This window comes from Nuphar pumila, chromosome 12 (assembly GCF_984573655.1).
Source record: "Nuphar pumila chromosome 12, dmNupPumi1.hap1.1, whole genome shotgun sequence".
NCBI lineage: Eukaryota > Viridiplantae > Streptophyta > Magnoliopsida > Nymphaeales > Nymphaeaceae > Nuphar > Nuphar pumila.
This window is the reverse complement of record NC_143260.1, coordinates 5,655,355-5,675,583: the sequence shown is the minus strand read 5'-3', so window position 1 is coordinate 5,675,583 and position 20,229 is coordinate 5,655,355. Positions and strand designations below refer to the sequence as shown.

Sequence of the window (20,229 nt, the reverse complement as noted above, 5' to 3'; positions counted from 1 at the left end):
CCTTTTCATCTGCAAAGTTCTACAAACAAGCCACACACATGAAATCATGAACATTCATAGACTCCAAGAACCAGCATCAGGCATGAAGCAAAAAGTTGGTCGAAGATGTGATCAACACACTTTCATGAACTTTGCACCTTTCACAGGACAAAGCAAGCACACTGTATATTTCGGTTATGCTGATTTGGATTGTATACATTTTTTTGAAATTCATATGTTCTTCAGTGATCTTTTACATGGCTGCTCATCTTCTCAGCTTTATGTGAAGTAGTGGATACATTTTTAGCATACAACAGGAAGAGAGTCTGAATTCTAGTATTAACATACCTCATTTTTGAAAGAGAGCTCTGTAACCATCATGATTTTTGGATGCGTGGGCCCTCTATTTCTTTTATTTCTAGCAATGACTAATTGGCTACCATGCTGGTGGTTTTGCTAAATGCATACTTGATTGGTGACAGCCGCTAGTTCAAAGGTGGTAACAAATTTGCAAACAATAAAGAATTTACGCCATTATTCAGTAGCCTTACCAAAAAAAAAACAAGCTGCTCAAAATTTGATAGCTGAGTTAGTAATTGTCACACTGTTCAGATGAGGGGTCTTAAGTCAGAATAACACCAAAGAACACTTCAACTTTTCCCAAACAAATAAAAATGAAGAGAAGAAAAAGCCATATATTGTGTATATATATGTTGACAAGTTCAGTCATACTTCATGATCTGAGACCCACTCATGTCAGAGATACAGCGTTGGCCTTCAAAGAATGAGATGATTTTACATATTCATTTTTTGATCATATGCAATAATAACTTGCTAACCTAGTATCGAGGTACAAAAACAAACAGCTTGAAAGAATCACCAATAAGATGATCGAAGGCGTATCCCTAATTACTCGGAATGAACTTCTGGCTACTGTATATTGAGCTGAATGGTCGGCCTAATTATCCTCATGTTGCTAAGCTTGTGGATGACTACAGTACTTCTTATAAGCTTTGCTCAAAGATTGTCCTTGTTAATAAATATTCTCTTCCTCTCTAATAGGAATTGAATCTGACGAGTTTACCCATGGTCCATAGGATGGCTCACTGTGAGTTATGCTGTGTTGGGAGATGTGATAGGAACTTTGAGCACTGATGAAAGCTCTGCTCAATGTGCTACCCGTAGTTGGAGCTTGGGGAACTTCTGTCCGCCCTTCGAGCATATCCACGATTGAAGACATTGTAGGCCTAAGCGTGGGAGATGGGATGGTGCAAAGAAGAGAAATTTTAAGCATTCTCAATGCCTCTTCCTCTGAGAAGTATGACCCTAAGCTCGGGTCTACCAGTTTCATGAGACACCCCTTCTCTTGTAGAACATTAGCCTGGAGAAGTATACCACAGCAGTTAGTGCCACATTTCTTAGTCATGTCTACAGATTCAAATTGTGGCAAACTTATGCAGTCATCAGTTGAAAACACAGACAAAAATGCAACACTTTCATTGGAATATTTGAAGATAATCTTTTCAAGTTGGGGTTTAAGAAGAAAATGTAAAATCAGGACATGACATAAATTAATAGCTTTCAGGTAGAAATAAATTATCAATCTCGTTAACCTATATAATAACTTGAGAAGTTGCTTGTCCTGGTAGACGGTATTTTGGAAACTTCCATAGAAGAAATCATAGCTTGACTGGTTTCACAAATAAAAAGTTATTCAACTTGGGCTTTCAATATTGTAATGCCATCCAGAATATATCCACAATTATGACAGCTCCTTAAGCCTATCCGGAATAACAAATTCTGTTCTTCATAGTTAACCAACATGGCAACTACTGATACCGTGATAACTATGGAGGAGAGTCTAAGCAAGCTAATGCCTTTCTAGGTCTTCTATGACAACTTGGTTTGACTATTAATGCACAATGAACTATCAAGAATGCAATTTGACTTTGACTTACATGGTTTAAAGACACTAAGGACATGGAACCTCATCTGAGTAAAGGAAATAAATAGAGGAGTCATGCCATCTTCTTCTGGTTGAAGGTACTGGGCATTGTTGATGATGTTTCCTTGTGGGAATGCAAGTCAGGTGCAGCATTAGAGGATGAGGTGGTCCTCCTAGCCAAAGCAAGGATATGCAGGTATGAGCCTAAATGTGAGAGATTGAAGAGCAAAAGAACCAATATCTTGGCTGAATCGTCCAGGACGCAAATTTATGGTGGGGATCTCAGTGAAACTAAATGTGTCCTAAAATATTCCATTCAACTAAATGTTGTTTCCACCATGCAATCCCCATTTCATAATTTAAAATAAATATACAAACAAGGAAAACATTAGTTATGTATATGCTCAGATGAGTCTAATATGACCATATGGCTTAGTGCTGCAAGATGCAGCTATGTCCAAAGGCTACTGAAGCAAAGAATGAAGCAATGAATCATGCTCTGGGGCACAAGAAATCGTTTCCAAGATGGTGGCAAACAGAAGTAAAGATATTTATATTACTTGTTATCAAAATTTTCAAGAATATCTTCATAACTACGAAATGAGTTAGAAGAACATACCCAGTCCAAAAGGAACACAAAATCCTCTTTTGGCATGGAATGTGAATTGCTTTTACCACTCACAATCTCTAAGGCCACAACTCCAAAGCTGTAAACATCTGCTTTATCTGTTAAGTATCCCCGTGTAGCATATTCAGGAGCCATATATCCTCTGTCATTGATCATTTTAACTTCAGATTGTCAATTGGAAAGACCAAAACCACTTCTCTCTCTCTCTCTCTCTCAAATGATACATAATTGCAGTATCATTTGATCATTATTTTCACTCCAAAAGAGAAGAGTCATACTAGGAAAATAAAATGGCCTTGCAAACAAACAAGCCCATTACAGTATAATAAACAATTATTAGTATTCTTAGCTTCATGTTTTCAACATCAAAAGCATAGATAAACCAGGAAACAGTAAATCAACCAAGTCACTATTAGATATTCGAAAAGCACCAAAGACAGAAAAATGCATAAAAACATGTCAAGCTACACTTGCATTGCATGCACAAAGGCGAGAGAGAGAGAGAGAGAGAGAGAGAGAGAGAGAGAGAGAGAGAGCTTAAAATATTGACTCACATGGTTCCAGCTATTCGAGTGCTGATATGTGTATTATCCCCTTCATCAAGCTTTGCTAAACCAAAGTCCGATATTTTAGCATTAAGGTCCTCATCAAGAAGAACATTTGTAGCTTTGATGTCTCTGTGAACAATCTTCAGTCTAGACTCTTCATGAAGATAGGCTAGACCTTTTGCAATTCCTATGCAGATCATGCATCTTGTTGGCCAATCCAGTTTCAACCGGTGCTCAGTTGGGCCTATAATCACCAAATGATTATGTGTTAGCCTTGGTTTAGTGAACCACACACACACCAGAAAAAATCCACCTTTAAGATGAACATAGATCCTGTATGAACGGTAGAGTGTTATGTCCAGATTTATGAATTACCGTCGTGTAGGGTATGAAAATCTTACCAAAGAGAGCACATGCAAGTGAATTATTTTCCATATACTCATATACTAGCATCAATTGTTTGCCTTCTACACAACAACCAAATAGCTTCACAAGATTTGGGTGCTGCACAGCTGATATCATGCCTATCTCATTCAAGAACTCTCGATTCCCTTGTTTTGATTTTGAAGAAAGCTGTTTTACTGCAATTGTGGTACCATCTAGCAAAGTTCCCTGCTTTCAAAGCAGTATACAACATAAGAAGGAAGAAAACAAACGGGAACTGCTCACACCATACACAAATTTGACAATAAGTAAAACAAAATCAAACTTCTTTTTGGAGGACAAACAAGCTAGAATAGGCCCATAGAGCTCATTATGATAACATGTTGTCTGTTCAAACTTCAAACCATACTACTATGGGGGATCCTCTATATCATTAACAGGAAAAGTGTCTATGCCTTGGATGGATGGCACACAAAAGAGGCAAATGCGGGGGTCTATCGCTTATCCCATAGTTGCCATGCTCATGTTTATCATGCAGAGATAATATATGATATTACCATGCTTGAATCCCATGCACTTCCATGTTTTAATTATATAAGGTGCTCGTTAACATATATGGGCCAATTAATAGTCAACCACATAGATGGAATTACCCAATCTGGGCTACATTTTACAGGGGATCATGTTCCATGATTCACCAAGTTGAGTTCATTCCATTCTATGATATTTTACTGCACCAACATGCATCTTTTATTTTCTATAAGACCGTTTTTTTTTTAATTTATAACCCGAAGAAACCGCACCGGGCACGAAGACCTGGTTGAGCTGGCTCAGCCTGCCATACCTATGGTCGTCGTGCCGACTGTGTAAAACTCTGACGTTAGGACCCCTGCCCCAGGGCCTATGCTACGCATTGTTTTGCGCAAGGGGCGATGCCCATGAGAATCGAACCTTGACTGCCCATCTAGCAGTCAATGCCCCACCCCACTACGCCAACCCCCATTGGGGCTTTTATAAGACAGCATTTTGCATTAATTTTCATAAGATTTTTTTTTTTGAATAGGCAAGATGAGGGTGGGCCCTATCATCCAAACTATTCAAAACTCAAATTGATATTGGACGCTTTAGAAATATACCTTGTAAACAGGTCCGAAACCACCTTCACCAATTTTGTTTGTGGAATTAAAGTTCTTTGTGGCCGCTTTTATTTGTTTAAGGCTGAAATACCCAGTTTGCAGCTCTAGGCCTTCGAGTTCTACCATGTAAAAGAAAGAGTCAACAAACTTGCAGCATATAGAACCTCTAGTACGGACTTGAGCCAGCTTGTTTAGTATGACAAATGATTCTATCATTCTAGTCGATTGAGTCAGAGGCTCCTAAGCAACAATGAAATAGCTACTTCATTCATAAAGAGCTGGTAAAATCTTCCAAATCACTGTTAACTTGCCTCAAGGTTGGTTTGATCATCAGCACAGTTAAATTTTCAAAACATAGATCCTGTTTTGACTAAATAGCAAGCTTCATAACTGGAATCAAACCAAAAGTTGCTGTTGCTTCGTGTTATTCCCAGAATAGTATTTATTGATTACTCTTGGAAGATCTTATCTCAGTGATGTATAACCATTGGAGTCTATTCCCTGTCATTTATTGATTGTTCTTGGAAGATCTTATCTCAGAGATGTATAACCATTGGAGTCTATGCTTTTTGTACCTTTATCCCGAGCTTCTGCACCTCCAAGAAAGCCCTTCATCCTAAGGATTACTAAAATTAAGAAGATGATAAGACAAGCAGCAACGACTACCGCAATGATGATCAAAGTTGGTGTCTTGTGTTCAGATTCATAGAAGTTGCTGGGTACAAAATCTGCAAGATGGAAACAAGATCAAACATCAGAGGAGCATATACATATGCTGGTGGTTCGGACCACTGAGATGGTTTTATAACTTTATGGACAATGCAATGGAACTATTTTAGTGCTGCATTGCTAGAGGATACACACACTAGAAACATTGAATTCAGTTCTACTAACTATGAGTTTCATGGAACTTGTTTCTGATGGACCAGGGTTCCGGTTACCCAAAATATAGTATGAGGATTATGGTGTAGGAAATAGAATGGTATTTTTGCATCTTTCTCATTGTGTTACTAGTAAACATTATCCTAGATAGCACGTACGCTTGTCAACACTAAAATGCAGGAACAGCTTATGATAAAACAACTTACTAGGTGTCACTGAAATAGCTGAAATGAGAGGCCCGTAAACACCTCTGGTTGGAAGGGAGACTGTCCCTTTCCCCGCCCAATAAAAACTGATTTCTAAAGTGCTTTTTGCCACACTTGCATTGAAACTCCTAATGACTTTCTTACCTGGGCCACCAGCTTCTTTTTCAATGTTGAAATTCTCCAATACCCGTTGATGCTGCATGGAACGACATCAGAAAACACCAATACTCACCATGAGATAGTAGTTCTTGATATTACAGACTGATCATTCACCTGGATGTATACATCAAATACTCGCTCTCCAAGACTACTAAAAGTTTGGTCATCAGTGAACATTATTTCAGCAAAGTGCAGTTGGACGCTGTAGTTTCCTTCCTGTAGGCATAGGCCGTAATATGTCGAGGTGATCGGTGAGATACGTGCCGTCATGTACAGTGTTGGATCACTCATTAATAGCGTACTTGTGTTGGTTACTATGTAAGTGTCACTAGGAACATCCATGAAGGACCCAGTACTGGTAACAGCCCAATTTCCTCCTGGACCAGGGTAGTACATAGATCCCCCCCTCCGTTCTCTGTCTGCTTCGTATTTAGATCCATTGATAGTATAGTCATCACCTCCACAGTTTATGAACAAGGAAGAGTCTGATAGTAACACATCAGCAGTGAGTTAAGTTGCTAACATGCACAAAGAATGTCATCATCAATTTAGTCATTAGTCTAAAGCTTCTAACATTTTGTTTAGACTGACCAGTTACAGTACTTACATTTTGCTGAACCAGAGCATGGGAAATCCTCTCTAAAGCATGTCGCGACTCTATTTGCAAAAAAAAAAATGTGGCGAGTTGCTTAGTTGACCTCATCATTAGCATCTGAATAGTCTGCATTAGAAGATGGGAAGTAGATAACTTACGAGTTGTCATCTGTAGAAGAAAGGCTGGATACTAGGTTCCTGAAGCAACAAGCAACAGAATAATCGTCACATGGCATAAGCAAAACCAGGAGAGGCATAAAGATGAGGAATTCAACACGCCAAAAAGATTTTTCTTACACATTTCCCTGTGGACAATATGGTGTAGTTGTTCCACTGAAAGTGTTTTCTGATAAATCCCTACAGAGCATTAAGTTCTTCATAGTCATGCTTTCCCATAAACCAAACTATCAACAGAAGTATGGCTTCAATTCATAGTATGTTCATGAGGTTCAAAACAAATTTTTTTTGGTTGAAATAGTTGGCATGTGTCTCCAAATGATGCAGGAAAGCAGTCCGAGCATGAGATACAAATGAAATTGGATATAGTTCAAATTGCTTGAATTGCTCTTCCTAGTGCAATTGAGAAAATCACTGTCAAAATGTACTAAGGTTCTCCCTAGCAATTTTTTATTACAACCTGAGAGGTTATTATTGGTGCAACTCATAGCGTTTCCAGCACATTATGAACTACTTTGTGAAACAATGAAGACCTCACCTAAACCATCTTGCATTTTATGACAAAAGCAAAATAAATTACATCACGAGTTCCAATAAGTAGCTTAAAATCCCAGAACACTGAAGCATAGTGTGAATACTTTTGAAGAAAAGAGTTCGAGCAATACGAAAGACGTAATGAGATTGAACAGTAAAGAAATGTGGAGAGAATATTGCAACACAATTTACTCAAAGTGCATGTTTTAAGATGTGGCTCATGAAAACTCAGCCTAAAAGTTATTAATAAGGGAAAGTTAATTAAGAGGAATTAAGGATCAGTACAAGTTGCTACTGCTACGAGAAATCCAGTCAGGTATTGGTCCAGTCAGCTTGTTGTTGCGAAGAAACCTGCATCAGAAACAGTATATTATCGCCATAATACAATGAGATAAATAATGATAGTGCCAAAATTAAAAGAAAGGCATGAAACTAACTCTTGCCATGTACAACATGAGTGAATCAACATACATTCCTTGTAGGGATGCAACACTAGACAAAGATGCAGGGACTTGTCCTGTTAAGTTGTTGAACGAAAGGTCCCTGCAAATTGCAGAATGAATGTGACAATTAAAAACTGTATGCTTTAACTAGAATGCAGCAAGGTCATGCTTCACATGTGTTCGTCACATAGTCAACATCAATCGAATGATAGACAAAAACAGGTGACCATTTTTACCATTTTATCTATGATTCTTATCTGATGCTATACTTGTTACATTATCATTAGGAAGTTCAAGTAAGCCACCATGAAAAATTCTGTTTCTTATTGTGGGTAATTCGCACATAATTTATTTGCTCATCCTATCAAAGAAGCTGAAGATTAGATATCAAGTTTACTAGAAAAGCAGAAGACATGATTAGCAATTGGATTTATCCAACAAATCACAAGCAACTCACAGAATTTTTAGATTTCTCATGCTCCAGATATATGATGGAATTTCACCTGAAATTGAGCAGTTTCTCAGTATCCTGCAGCATCACATCCATTTACATGATGGTGAGAGTTATAAACTAGATTGGTCATGCAACAGGCAGAAGCGTTCAGCAGACTCACAATTCTACCAAATTCTTCATGTTTTGCAGAGGGGGAAAACTAGAGCCAGGTCCACTTAGGTCGGTAATTCTCCTGGAAATTGCATAAGAATGGACAGATTAGCATGCATTTCTTGGCTAAAGATGAAACATTTGGATGTCTAGATTGGCAACTAGACCAGACTGGTAACACCCATAGTCCAGTCTACTCAAGAATGATTGCAGTCGACTGCTTCAATCCTTTACCGTCTACATGAATCCACACAACGTGTTTTCATGAAACAGCTCGGTCAGAATGATCCAGTTATGGTGCAAATAGTAGAATATACAAGGGAAATTGCACTTACAGATGTGTCAAATTCTCCAATGCAGATATGGTAGAAGGTATGGGCCCTTCCATACCCGTGCCAATTATCATCCTGATTTAAGTTCAACAAGGCAAGTCCGATTATTATATTTGTTACGGAGATGCAATAATGCATTTTTAGTCTCCACAAAGAGGGGAGGAAAACAGGGAAAAAAAGGAAAAATAAAATAACTCCAAGAAATGAAGCAGCACAGCATCAAGGCTCAGAAGGCCAACTTGGCATGAACCAGCAATCAACATGGTCCAAGCCTAAAAACCATTGGGTGGGACACACCAAATTCACTGTTTGTTGTGTCCAAGTCTCAATTCAATCAATCCACATTGATTTAGAAAATTGTGTACTTACAAGAGCTGAAGCTGAGTCCAGTTCGAAATGAAAGCAGGTATCTGCCCAGTGAAGTTGCTCCCACTGATCCAGCTACATGTACAAAGAACAATTAGTAGCATTCAGTCTGCAGAATTGCAGATAACCGATAAAACAAGCTTTCGTAAATCTCCTGTAAACTTACAAGTCTGTCATTGTTTTCAATTTAGCTAAGGTCGAGGGCAACTCTCCTGTGAACTTATTTGAATTCAGAAACCTGCATCAGTAACCGTGAATTGGCAAACCAAACCTGGCTAGAAAACAAGATTTAGCAAGTGCAAGTCTGACTGAAGCTATCCTTTTTTTTTCAATACTCTTGTCCTCAAATCTAGTCAATGGTTTCATTCCATAGTCACAAATGTCTCAAATGTCTTGAAGATATCACGAATTTAATGTGATATTTTCAGTTGACTTACTTTTCTGTTAAAAATACAACATTTACAAGAAACTACCTATTTTCTAAATATCCCATTAAAACCCTTTTTTTTGCACTTTTATTGTTTATATGTTTATTGCTTATATATGCTTTATATTCTTTTATACCAATATTTTTGAGAGATTTTCTTTAGAAAACCCATATTAATTGAAAATATCGCTAGAATTTCTCTCACCAATATTATCCTGAATGAGATTTGGGACTATGTTTCATTCTTTCTTTTTTTAAAATTTATAACCCGAAGAAACTGCACCAGCACTAAGACCTGGTTGCTGGCTCAGCCTGCCATACCTACGGTCGTCGTTCCGACTGCGTAAAAGTCCGAGACTAGGACCCCTGCCCCCGGGGCCTATGCAATGCATTGGCTTGCGCAGAGAGGCGAGACCGTCCATGACAATCGAACCTTGACTGCCCATCTAACAGCCAAGGCCCACCCCACTACGCAACCCCCCCTTGGGGTAACTGTGTTTCATTGTTGCAGTCTTAAAAAAAAGGAAAATATTTTTTATTCTTTAATCCATCGGTTATCACCAAGATGAATTAGGATGAAAACGGGAATCCACCTCGTATCTGCATGATGGGCGGTTCTTGACAAGGCCCATGTTGGAAACTCCCATGTATGACAAAAGATAAAAGAATTTAGATAGCAAGGAATAACATGACGTACAGTCTGTTTATGTTGGCTAGATTGCCCAGCTCTGGAGGAAGCGTTCCCTCAAGTTTGTTTGCTTCAAGTACCCTGTATTTAACATAGATAAACATAATAAACCAGGGTCATGTGTTGGTATAAAGAATGTGCATTCAATGAAAATCAATGTCAAGTGAAAAAAGAAGAAAAGAAAGGAAAGAATATCCTTGATTCTTGGTTTCAGGTAAGTGTTGTTGACAGTCTTTGGAAGCACTATTACATCATTTTTTGTTTAATATGAATCAAGTAGCGGCAATCATTAGAATGCGTTTTTTTGAATAAAATTGACAATATTTAGAAACTCTATTACTGGTGCCTGGGGAGAAGCTATTGACCCCTTTCTTAGGTTCGACCTCCACCCGGTAAGTGGGTGTGTTTAAATGGTGGGATCCGTAAGGGCTTAGGTATCGGTAACCCACCTAAAGGTTTATCCCGTAGAAACGGGCGGGAGGAGGTGTGTGACCCCAGTTTTCGGCGATGGTTCCTCATCATCAATATGAGTCCAGTGGTGGCGATCATTAGAATGCATTTTTTTTACTTGTAGAAACTGCTCCACGCGCAGGCTCAGCCTGCCGTACTTACGGTCACTGCTCTGTTAGGGTAAAACTCAGAGGGCTTACCCCTCAACCCCAGAGAGTCATCAAGCTTCTTAGAAAGCATTTTTTGAATAAAAAAGAAAATGTAAAAGTTCTGGTTTTGATGCAAATCTGAACGGGACACTAGTCGGGTCCGTAATCTATAGGATTCATTAGGATCTATTATGATGCTTGGACTTTCTACTGGTTTTTTAGATTGTTTTTGGATATTTAACCCATATTTGATTCATATTCAATTAAAGAGCTTATTAGAATCTGGAAACTTGTTTAAATTTAGAATCTCATCTTAATTAGAAGCTTACCGAATTAGGAAGTTAAGTCCATGTCAGTCACTCGTTTTCCTATTCATGCGTTCCTACTTCCTAGTATGTGAATGGCTGGACCCAATGGGAGGATCTAACCGTAGCGTCAAATATTGCAATATTTATGAGGATTTCGTTAAAAAACTTGAATTTGTCAGCTGTTTAGTTTCAAATTATTGTGTCGTTCATAATAAAAAAGAGTGAAACAGAAAGATTTTCAACATTCTTACAAGAAATTCACGATCACTAAATTGCCATTTTAAACCTTTCATCAATCATGACAATGAGTAAAACCTTCTCCTTGCAAGCAATTTCTATTTTTTCCAAAGATACCTCGCAAGCAATTCTAATGATGTCCTTAGGCAGCAACCAATAAACCAAAACTTGATACTTACAGCGATTGAAGGGTGGAGATATTTCCAAGCTCCTTCGGGATCGGTCCGGATATGCGATTCCCCATAAGCGACCTAAAATAGATGCATATGTGAGTTTAGCAATGCAAGTAGCCAAAACAGTAATAATACGACAACATGGTGCTTGATCCCCAACGACTATTTATCTAATGGATAGAGAAGGCAGCTTGATGATCAACTGTATGTTGGTGATGCAGTGAACAGGAGGATCGCTCCTAAACTCCTCAGATTGATACCCTAGCTCCAAAATAATTATTTACAGAAACAGAAAATTAATGGACAAAATACAAAAATAACTAAAATTCATCAATAATTCATTTAACAAATCCGATGCCAACAAATATCTAAAACATTATCCAAAAACTAATATATCCAACTAAATAATTATAAAAAAACACAACAACAACTACAACTAGGGGTGGCAATTTCTGACAGGACCCGCCAACCCGCCTCTTAGGCGGGTTCGGGTTGGGCTTAAGCCAACCCGTTTAATAAACGGGTCGACCCGCGTAACCTGTATATTAAACAGGTCGGGTTCGGGTTGGGGGTATGCCAACCCGCCAACCCGGCTGACCCGTTTAATAAACGGGTTAGGCGGGTGGGTCAACCCGCCAACCCGTCCGCCCGACCCGTCAACCCGTCAACCCGACCCGCCAACCTGCCTACCTGCCAACCCGATCCGTCAACCCGCCAACCCGACCCGCCAACCTGACCTGCGAACCTGAAAACCCGTTTACCCAACGCAACCCATTTATTAAATGGGTTGGCGGGTCGTGTCGGGTTACCCGTTTATTAAACGGGTCGGGTTCGTGTTTGCCACAGCCGACCCGTTTAATAAACGGGTCGGGTTCGGGTTGAGGTATGCTGACACGCCAACCCGCCAACCCGACCCGATTGCCACCCCTAACTACAACTACGCCTTCATCCCAAAACAATTGGGGTCGACCCAAAAAAGAAAATCATTCGGAGTCTTCCACATGAATCCTTCTCCTCCGATCATTTCTATCCAATGCCATGTCCTCGGTGAGGTTCAAAGCACAAATAATAAAAATGGATCCGAATGGGCCCTACGGATCCGGTAGTGTCTCACTCTAGCTCTTGCATCAGTTGGGCTGGTAAATGAATCAAGCAGTTCATGGCTTGGCTCGGTTTGGCTCATGTGAAACTCATCTGGGCTCATCAAATGGGCTTGGAGAGCTAAGGCACAAGCAGCTGTTTGAAGTAAAAGCGAGCTGATAATGAGCAATGAGTTTTTGACATGGCTTGACTCACACAGGCACATCAAGCAGTATGCATATTACACATTTAGCATTTATACCAAAAAATAACGTTAGATAAACTGGTTCGGACAGTTAAGGTCTCCATACTTGGAACATATATAAACTTCTTTTTTGTTTTTGTTTTTGTTTTTTTAATTTTTCAAACGACCAGCTTGAGATTGGCTCATCCGTGCCTAAGCAGTTTTTGAGCATAAACGAAGCCGACCTTGAGCAGCCCAAGATCGACTCATTCGGCTCGTTTACCAGCCTCAGCTGTGTGGCAACAACTAACAATTACTTCAAATGTAGGTGAAGTTGCAGTTATATCACTTGTGAACTTCAAACTGACGCATAGGTATACGTTTAATGGATGAATGATCAAAACGGAAACACTGTCAAATAAAAAAGAAATGATACGTGAGGCAAAAAATGATAACTAGAACTTACAGTTTAACCAATGGCAGGGCGCCCCAACTAGTTGGAATGGTACCATTGATGTAGTTACGTGACACATCACTGTTAGACGAAGCAAACCACTGTTGTTATCAGAACCATGCACGAAGAGAACATGAATGATCACAAATTCATGTATTTTGGTTATTGCACAACCATGTGCATTGGATCTATATATGGATATGGATAAAAAAACTTACACATGATGTGGGTTTTAATTGATAATATTTGAAAGCCTCAATGAAATAAAAATTATTTTAACACTGACTAAAAATATATTAGAAACGAGTTTCTATTAGAAATGTTGTATGAGTCCTTTCCAATGATGAGCTTCTTAAATATTTGAAGTGTTCATGCCAGTATCTAATATTGACATACAACTCATCTACAGCAAAGTGTGCACAAAGGTGTACCAAGTAGCAACGCACCTACCGCCAAATCTCTTAGATCATCCCTTCAAGAATAGTCAGTGGGTCGGATCTAGTCTGACCTCGACCTACTTTAATTCCCTATAGATGAAGATTGAACAAATTAATACGATCTTCGCCAACGAATTGATTGGATCTAGATATGGATATGAATGGCATGCGCATATTTGACTTGGGTTCTGATTTGGCCTAATATATTTTCCTGGAATATTGTCTGAAAAAATGGGATCTATAATTGGATTTGGTATGCATATTTAATTTGGATTTTACTGAGACCGACGGATTGTTGTCATATTTGTCCCATGAACGTAATCTATGTCACAGGGACACGCTCAGACATGGACATCAACACGTACAGTGAATATTTTAATATTATGTAACTTTTTAGTTTTATTTCAATAAAAATGTACTTTTTAATATTAAAATACCAAAAAATAGTTTTTTATTGATTAAAAATTAAAAAATTCCATGTCCTCATGTCCTATGTTTCAAAAAATCCATGTGTGTTTGTGACATAGAGAGTAATACATTTTGTATTTTTTTTATGATGAGGAACCCTCGCCGAGGATCCGATCACTTGATGGGCCCGCCCCCCCTCCCTGCAAGGTGAACCCCGGGTGGGGTCACTGACACCCAAGCCCTTACGGAGCCCACACCTATCCAGATTCAGATCTACAAGTGCATGTTAAATAGTAATAAGCTGCAATCGTGGTGGTGGAACCAACAAAGAACATCAAAGCCCTGGAATTACTTACAATGTTGTTAGTTTGGTCAGGTTGCTCAGCTCCTCAGGGAGCACCCCCTTCAGATTTTGGCCCTTTAGAATGCTGAACAATACAAGAACATAGAACAGGTAATTAACACCATGCAGGGATTAAGAAGTATAACTTAGAAAGAAAATAAAGAAATTCAAATACACTTACATGGTTACTAAGTGGCAAACTGTCCCGTTCTCATAAGTGCAATCGCAGGTAACTTTGTTAGATGGGTCCGAGTCGGGTGTGACCCACCCTCCAACCCCTGAGCAGGGGTCCACGCTAGAGTTCCAACCCTTCTTCACCAACTTGCTTGCAATCGCTTTGAGAGCATTAACTATTCAAAGAATGAAGTAATGATACTGGTCACTAGAAATGCGTTACCCACAAGACCTACGGTTCATAAACCAAACTGCACACTAAAATTCCATTGAAGGCCAACCTTTTGGCCTTTATTTTAAATATTGGTCATAAGTTTTTAAAATTCCAAATATAAGCCTCTATTTTCCTGAAAACTATCAAATAAGGGCGTGCATGCACTTATTATCGTCCCTTAACTACAGATTAAATCACAAGCCAAATTACAATAGTGGCCGTTATCATTAAGAGTTCAAACTCTTTACTTTTTTTTATGAGGATGAATGAGTACATTTTCAAGCGACAACACAATAAAAAAAAAGAATCACATTTTCTAATATGATAGATATTGACCTGGGCTCCCCATTTGACTGTTTTCAGGAAAAGTTTGGACCATATTTGCAATTTCAGAGACGTGAGGCTAATATTTAGAATAAAGGGCAAAAGGTTGGCCCCTAAGTGAAAATTTCCCTATTTAAAACTAGTGCATCTAGTAAATGGACTCCCGAGTCCTATGAATTGGTGTGTCACAATAGGTGAGAAAAGAAATGAAGAGGGATGGATATGGGTCAGTTGTGGACACGGTTTGAAGTTGATACATTTCCAAATCCATTTAATTTAAGACTGATAAGGATCAGGTGAAGTTGCGTGGAAACATATAAAGTCCACGTCTAACTACATTGAGCCATATAAACCATCAACTTATATTTGGCATCGTTGTATAATAGATGCAACAGTATGAATAGGATAGAAATGGATCTGGAGATGACTAGATCCATGCGATCTATATCTAGGTGCAACATGGCACATCCGTGTCTGATAGTTGAGAAAATTACAAAAAGACTTCCTGAATTATCATCTGTTTTACAAAAAGACTCAACCTTTTGGTTATTTATTTAACGTTTTTTTTTAAATCTTCAGTTTAAAGATATCCTAAAATCTCTCATTTGATCATTGTTTAGTGACACAAAATGACCAAGAAGATTTAAATATTTATTCTTTAACAAACTGATAAGATCAGTAGTTTTTATTAACAAAACCCCACACCATCCCCCAAACAAAGAAAAAAAAGGCTTATGCCTTGACCAGGCATGTGAAAACGTTTGAGGAAAGCGGACAGTTGATTATAACAACTACAAAGTTAGATAATTTCTGTAAACAGCTCATAAGTTGGATTTTTTTTTTCGCAATGTACCTTGATCTTTTTTTAGTCGAGGACTCAGGAATAGGGCTGGTAAACGAACTGAGTAGCTGATCAGCCTGATCCTGACTCGGCTTGGTTCATCTCGTCACAAACTTGTTCTCATAACTGATGAGCCGAGCCACGAGTAGGTTGTTCAGCTTAAGCGAGTGGAGCCCCAACACAGGGTGTTCGGTTCGGGTGAGTTCGTATAGATAAAATATGTATATATTTTATGTGTAATATATATTTTCAGTGTAATATAAACAGAAAAGTAACATATAGAATATAGATATAAACAGAAAGATGCATGAAAAAATATATATAAATTATGAATTATTATGTGTAATATAGAAAAAATATATAATTTTAAGTGTAATATATAACATTATATATATTCTATGTAATAATTGACATGGATTATTTTACACGAACAAGCTCACGTAATTCGTCTCGTCTCGTTCAGGCACAAGCGGAGTCACGAGCTTGGTCAACTGGTAAACAAGCTGAGCCCGAATATGCCCTGTTCAGTTCGTTTGACAGCTCGTTTACCAGCCCTACTCAAGAATTGGTACCAAGTCAGGCTAAAGAGTGAGCCCATCCACAACTTTGAAGGGAGCTCTCCCATGATTCACTCGGTCCAAATACTCAAGGTCATAGATTTTACTTCTACAAATTCGATCCTGCGTAGCCAACCCAAGGGCATATGCCATAGTAGAGAGACACTCACCAAGACTCAAAGTTGGCTTGATGAACGAGTATCTGACTAAGCAAATCATTAATCATATCAACAAAGATGGACGGTTCAAACTGATCTTTTTTGGGCCAGAGGGAGACACGTTCACCAGCTTAGATGCTCATACAACACGCCAACCCTAGGGTAACATTTAAATAACAAATTATAGGTGCAAGCTTTAATTATCTAATGTTCAACATTATACTGGTGGGAATATGCCTAACCCCAGCTTGTCAATTAACAAAAAAAAAAAAGGAAACAAAAGTTTGCAACACACTTTGGATCGAGCTGTTTCAATGTAAAAACCTATCATGTTAATTGTGAATTTTTGGTGCACGACAGATTATTGATTTTATAAATTCTTGAATGCACATCACCTTCACATGATTCAAAATTGTTTTGTACTGAATAAACTACTTGGTCCATAAAAAACTTTGACAAAGTATTAAAAAAATTGGCGAATTTTATTAGATAGTGTACATTTGACTACATTCTGAGCAATATATGTATAATCTATTAGATATTTTGTTTGAAACAAACCAAAAATAAGAAGACTTTAAGCCAGTTTATTTGACTAAACAAAGGCCGTCTGTACGTTTTTTGGACCGAAGTGAGTGTTTTTGAAACACAAACTTATAAAAGTTGCGGCTAAATATAATAAGTGAAATGTTAAGCTGTTTTCCATAAATATCAGATAAGTTAGGCAGCTTCTTGTAAATTACTATAAAATAAAAGTGGGCCCCAAGGCACAAGCAGCTCATGAAAGCTCTTGATCGAGCATGAACAAAAACGCTCAATGCAGGTCGTGTAGACTCATTCATTAGAACAGTTGGTTGAGGCTTAAGGCTTTTGGTTAAGACCATCTCTGATCTGTTTTTTTTTTTCCTTTTATTTTTCAAAGGAAAAACCACCGCTTTAGTTTGGACGTTGATTGTGGACTGTTTTGATCAGCTCGCAGTGTAAAACTCCATAGGCTCTCTCCTTCTCCCGAGATAATTTCCCCTTGGCTTTCGGTCTTGTGAGAAGAAATATGCATTACAAGTTTTGAGCTTTGAGCTCTTGACGTCTTTCAACTTGAACACTTAAGCCGACCTAGCTAGCCAAGTGTGCATATAGCTCTTGTTGGCTCGCATCTCATGTGATTGGGTCATATGTGACTTATTTTTCATTGCACATGTTTGGTTAGCTGTACAAACGAGATCCATTCTTTCAATTGCATGAGATTTTCAAATATCACATTTTAATGCAACAACTGGTTCTAAGTGTACCTCATATATCATTTTCTATGGTCAAAGCCCTACAGTAAGCCGCCGGATTCCTACCCTCTTTTACTTCAGTTGTAGGAACGGCAGTGAATCAGAGTGGGAGACAAGCTCTCCACCCCGCCATGTCTCAAAATTTTGCCCTCCATCAGTGGTTCATTTTCATGGCGAAAGAAACTTTAGACCTCAATCGCTGGTTCATTCACCGTTTCTTGTCCTTCATCTCCACTCCAAATGATACGGGTTTGGATGGATCCTCATTTTCGGCGATCCATTGCCATCTCTAATTAAAAAATAATATATATATATATATATATATTAAAAGTATATTAACAATTTTAATAACGAGAATGGGAGAGGGGCGGGGAAAGAGTAAGGTCACCCAGCCTATATCCCAATACGAGTTTTAATTTTTACCTCCATCCCCAACTCATTTCCCGTTTCATGTCGTCCGTTCCCGTTCCAAACGTGGCAGGTTTGGATGAATCCTCGCTCTCTCAGGTCCACTGCCATCCCTATCCAGTTGACTAACTTGACTGGCTAAACCTACCTTCTTAGCCGTCGGCCGCTTTAAAAAATTTCGGAATGACGAATATATCTCAAACAGTGAACAACTGCTGGCGATTGGCCCCCGGACACATTTTTTCCAGAATGGCAAAAATATGCTTCCGAAGATTATTCCGGAAATGACAAAAACATCCCTCGGTATGCGCCCTACCGACATCTAGAATGACAACAAAATAGAAAACTAGGGAAGCGGATCATGTCATGCTGAACATGAGCGTTTTTTCTCATGCTGACATCATGGCCGTCCGATTTGCATTTTAAAAAGTTCAAAAGTCAACAAAACCACGTGGCATTCATCCAAAATGCAAACAGACGGCCACGATGTCCGCATGAGCAAAAACGCTCATGTTCAGCATCACCTGATCTGCGCCCGAAAACTAGACCAACAAGCTTCTCAAAAAGATTTCCAGGAAGACCTGAACTCTAATCTCAGTTAATCCTGTTCACTAAACCAGATTAAGAAGATCGAAGGCTTGCCTGAGATTCTAACGAAGTTGAGAATAATATGTCGTTGAGATAATTCGTTAAAAAGAGGAAAATAGAGAAAAGAAGAAGAAGATATACGGATCTAGACGATAGCTTCTCCTCAAAATTAGAAGAAAAATAAGAAAAAACAGTAAGAGAACGGGAGCTAAACGCTTACCTTCTTCGTCCGGAAGTTTCGCGGCCTCGGACAAGAAATTTTCCGGCGAATTCGCCGCGAGAAGTAAGAGGAGGAGGAGGAAGGAAGCAAAGAAGAACCTGGAGAAAGATCGATCGCCAATTCCCTCCATTTCCTTCATCGATTGCCGGCCTTCTTCATGCGAATGGAGCAACGGAGACAAGGAAAAAATTAACTTTATTCCTTCCTTTTTTTGTTTTGTTTTGGAGATTGGGAGGGAGAAGGGCGAACTCGGTGTGGGCGAAGAGCGTAGAGAAGGATCGGATTCGGGATTGTTATGAAGAACGGAGAGAATAAGATTAAATAATGGAAATTAAGGATTGAAGTGTTTGGTCTTTTTATAAAACTTTCAGTCAGAGGAATCAAGCAGCAGGTAACCATAGTTATGGTGATGTAGACGTTGGGGTCCACATGAAAGACACTAGACTGTCCAGTTTAAGAGAGTCTGGTTTTTAATGGATCCAAGGTCCGATTAGATCTAAGTTAATCGGGTCCATGTCCAGGTCCAGCCACAAATGGGTTGAATACATTAATTAGGAAAAATATTGTCTATCCTTTGTGGGTTCCAAACCCCTTAGTTGAAATTCATAGGTGAAAAAGGCCGTGTTAGACAAATATGGCTTGATAGAAATCGATTTTTATATATTATTTTTTATTGTAAAATTATTTTAAAAAATTGGTACTTTATAGGTCGTTGTTTTTCTAACACTGAAAAATCAGATACACTGGAAAAACATGATTCAAGTGCCTTTTTCTGATAAATCAAACATCAAGATCACATCCATTTTGAGGCTCAAATATGCAAAAAAAAAAAGTTCTTCACTTGTGGTTTTGGAACAAATGTAGCAAGTATTTACTCTTTCTTTCAATATAAATAAATAAATTATATATATATATATATATATATATATATATATATATATATATATATATATATATATATATATTGGCTACTAATGAAGGTAAGAAACTAATGAGTATTGTACAAACTATTTACGTACTTTTTTCCCACCTAAAAATTTACAAATAATTGGGTTTTGCACCTTAATTAGAAGCGGGCCGGGGTCTCGGTTAGAAAGCCCAAAACCAAATGGCTTCTCGCGGCCGGCAACCCCAACTGACGCATAACTAAGGTACCATTGAGTTGGACTTGAACAGGATTTAATAAAGGAGTTAGCATTATACATTGAATCCTAAT

General features: G+C 38.5%; 1 protein-coding gene across 1 annotated transcript; it reads right to left on the bottom strand.

Moving 5' to 3' along the window:
* Nucleotides 1-655: 655 nt before the first annotated feature.
* Nucleotides 656-19,335, bottom strand: LOC149819772 (putative LRR receptor-like serine/threonine-protein kinase At1g07650). The gene is made up of 24 exons (XM_089983215.1): nucleotides 19,014-19,335; nucleotides 14,437-14,605; nucleotides 14,269-14,340; nucleotides 13,080-13,148; nucleotides 11,356-11,427; nucleotides 10,042-10,113; nucleotides 9,084-9,155; nucleotides 8,921-8,992; nucleotides 8,555-8,626; nucleotides 8,230-8,301; nucleotides 8,073-8,144; nucleotides 7,644-7,715; nucleotides 7,458-7,523; nucleotides 6,759-6,818; nucleotides 6,621-6,659; nucleotides 6,475-6,524; nucleotides 5,982-6,352; nucleotides 5,709-5,904; nucleotides 5,196-5,348; nucleotides 4,621-4,739; nucleotides 3,502-3,712; nucleotides 3,107-3,344; nucleotides 2,544-2,694; nucleotides 656-1,360 (listed from the first exon to the last, which is right to left on the bottom strand). Exons 1-24 carry the CDS (start codon nucleotides 19,150-19,152, stop codon nucleotides 1,013-1,015), a joined length of 3,027 nt encoding a protein of 1,008 aa, XP_089839341.1. The 5' UTR covers nucleotides 19,153-19,335; the 3' UTR covers nucleotides 656-1,012.
* Nucleotides 19,336-20,229: the final 894 nt, after the last annotated feature.

Coding starts and splice junctions, on each gene's coding strand:
- LOC149819772 (XM_089983215.1), bottom strand. CDS start 19,152: ATGAAGGAAATGGAGGGAATTGGCGATCGATCTTTCTCCAGGTTCTTC. Junction 6,525..6,620: donor TCTTCTACAGATGACAACTC/GTAAGTTATCTA, acceptor TTTTGCAAATAG/AGTCGCGACATGCTTTAGAG. Junction 6,353..6,474: donor ATGCTCTGGTTCAGCAAAAT/GTAAGTACTGTA, acceptor TGTTACTATCAG/ACTCTTCCTTGTTCATAAAC.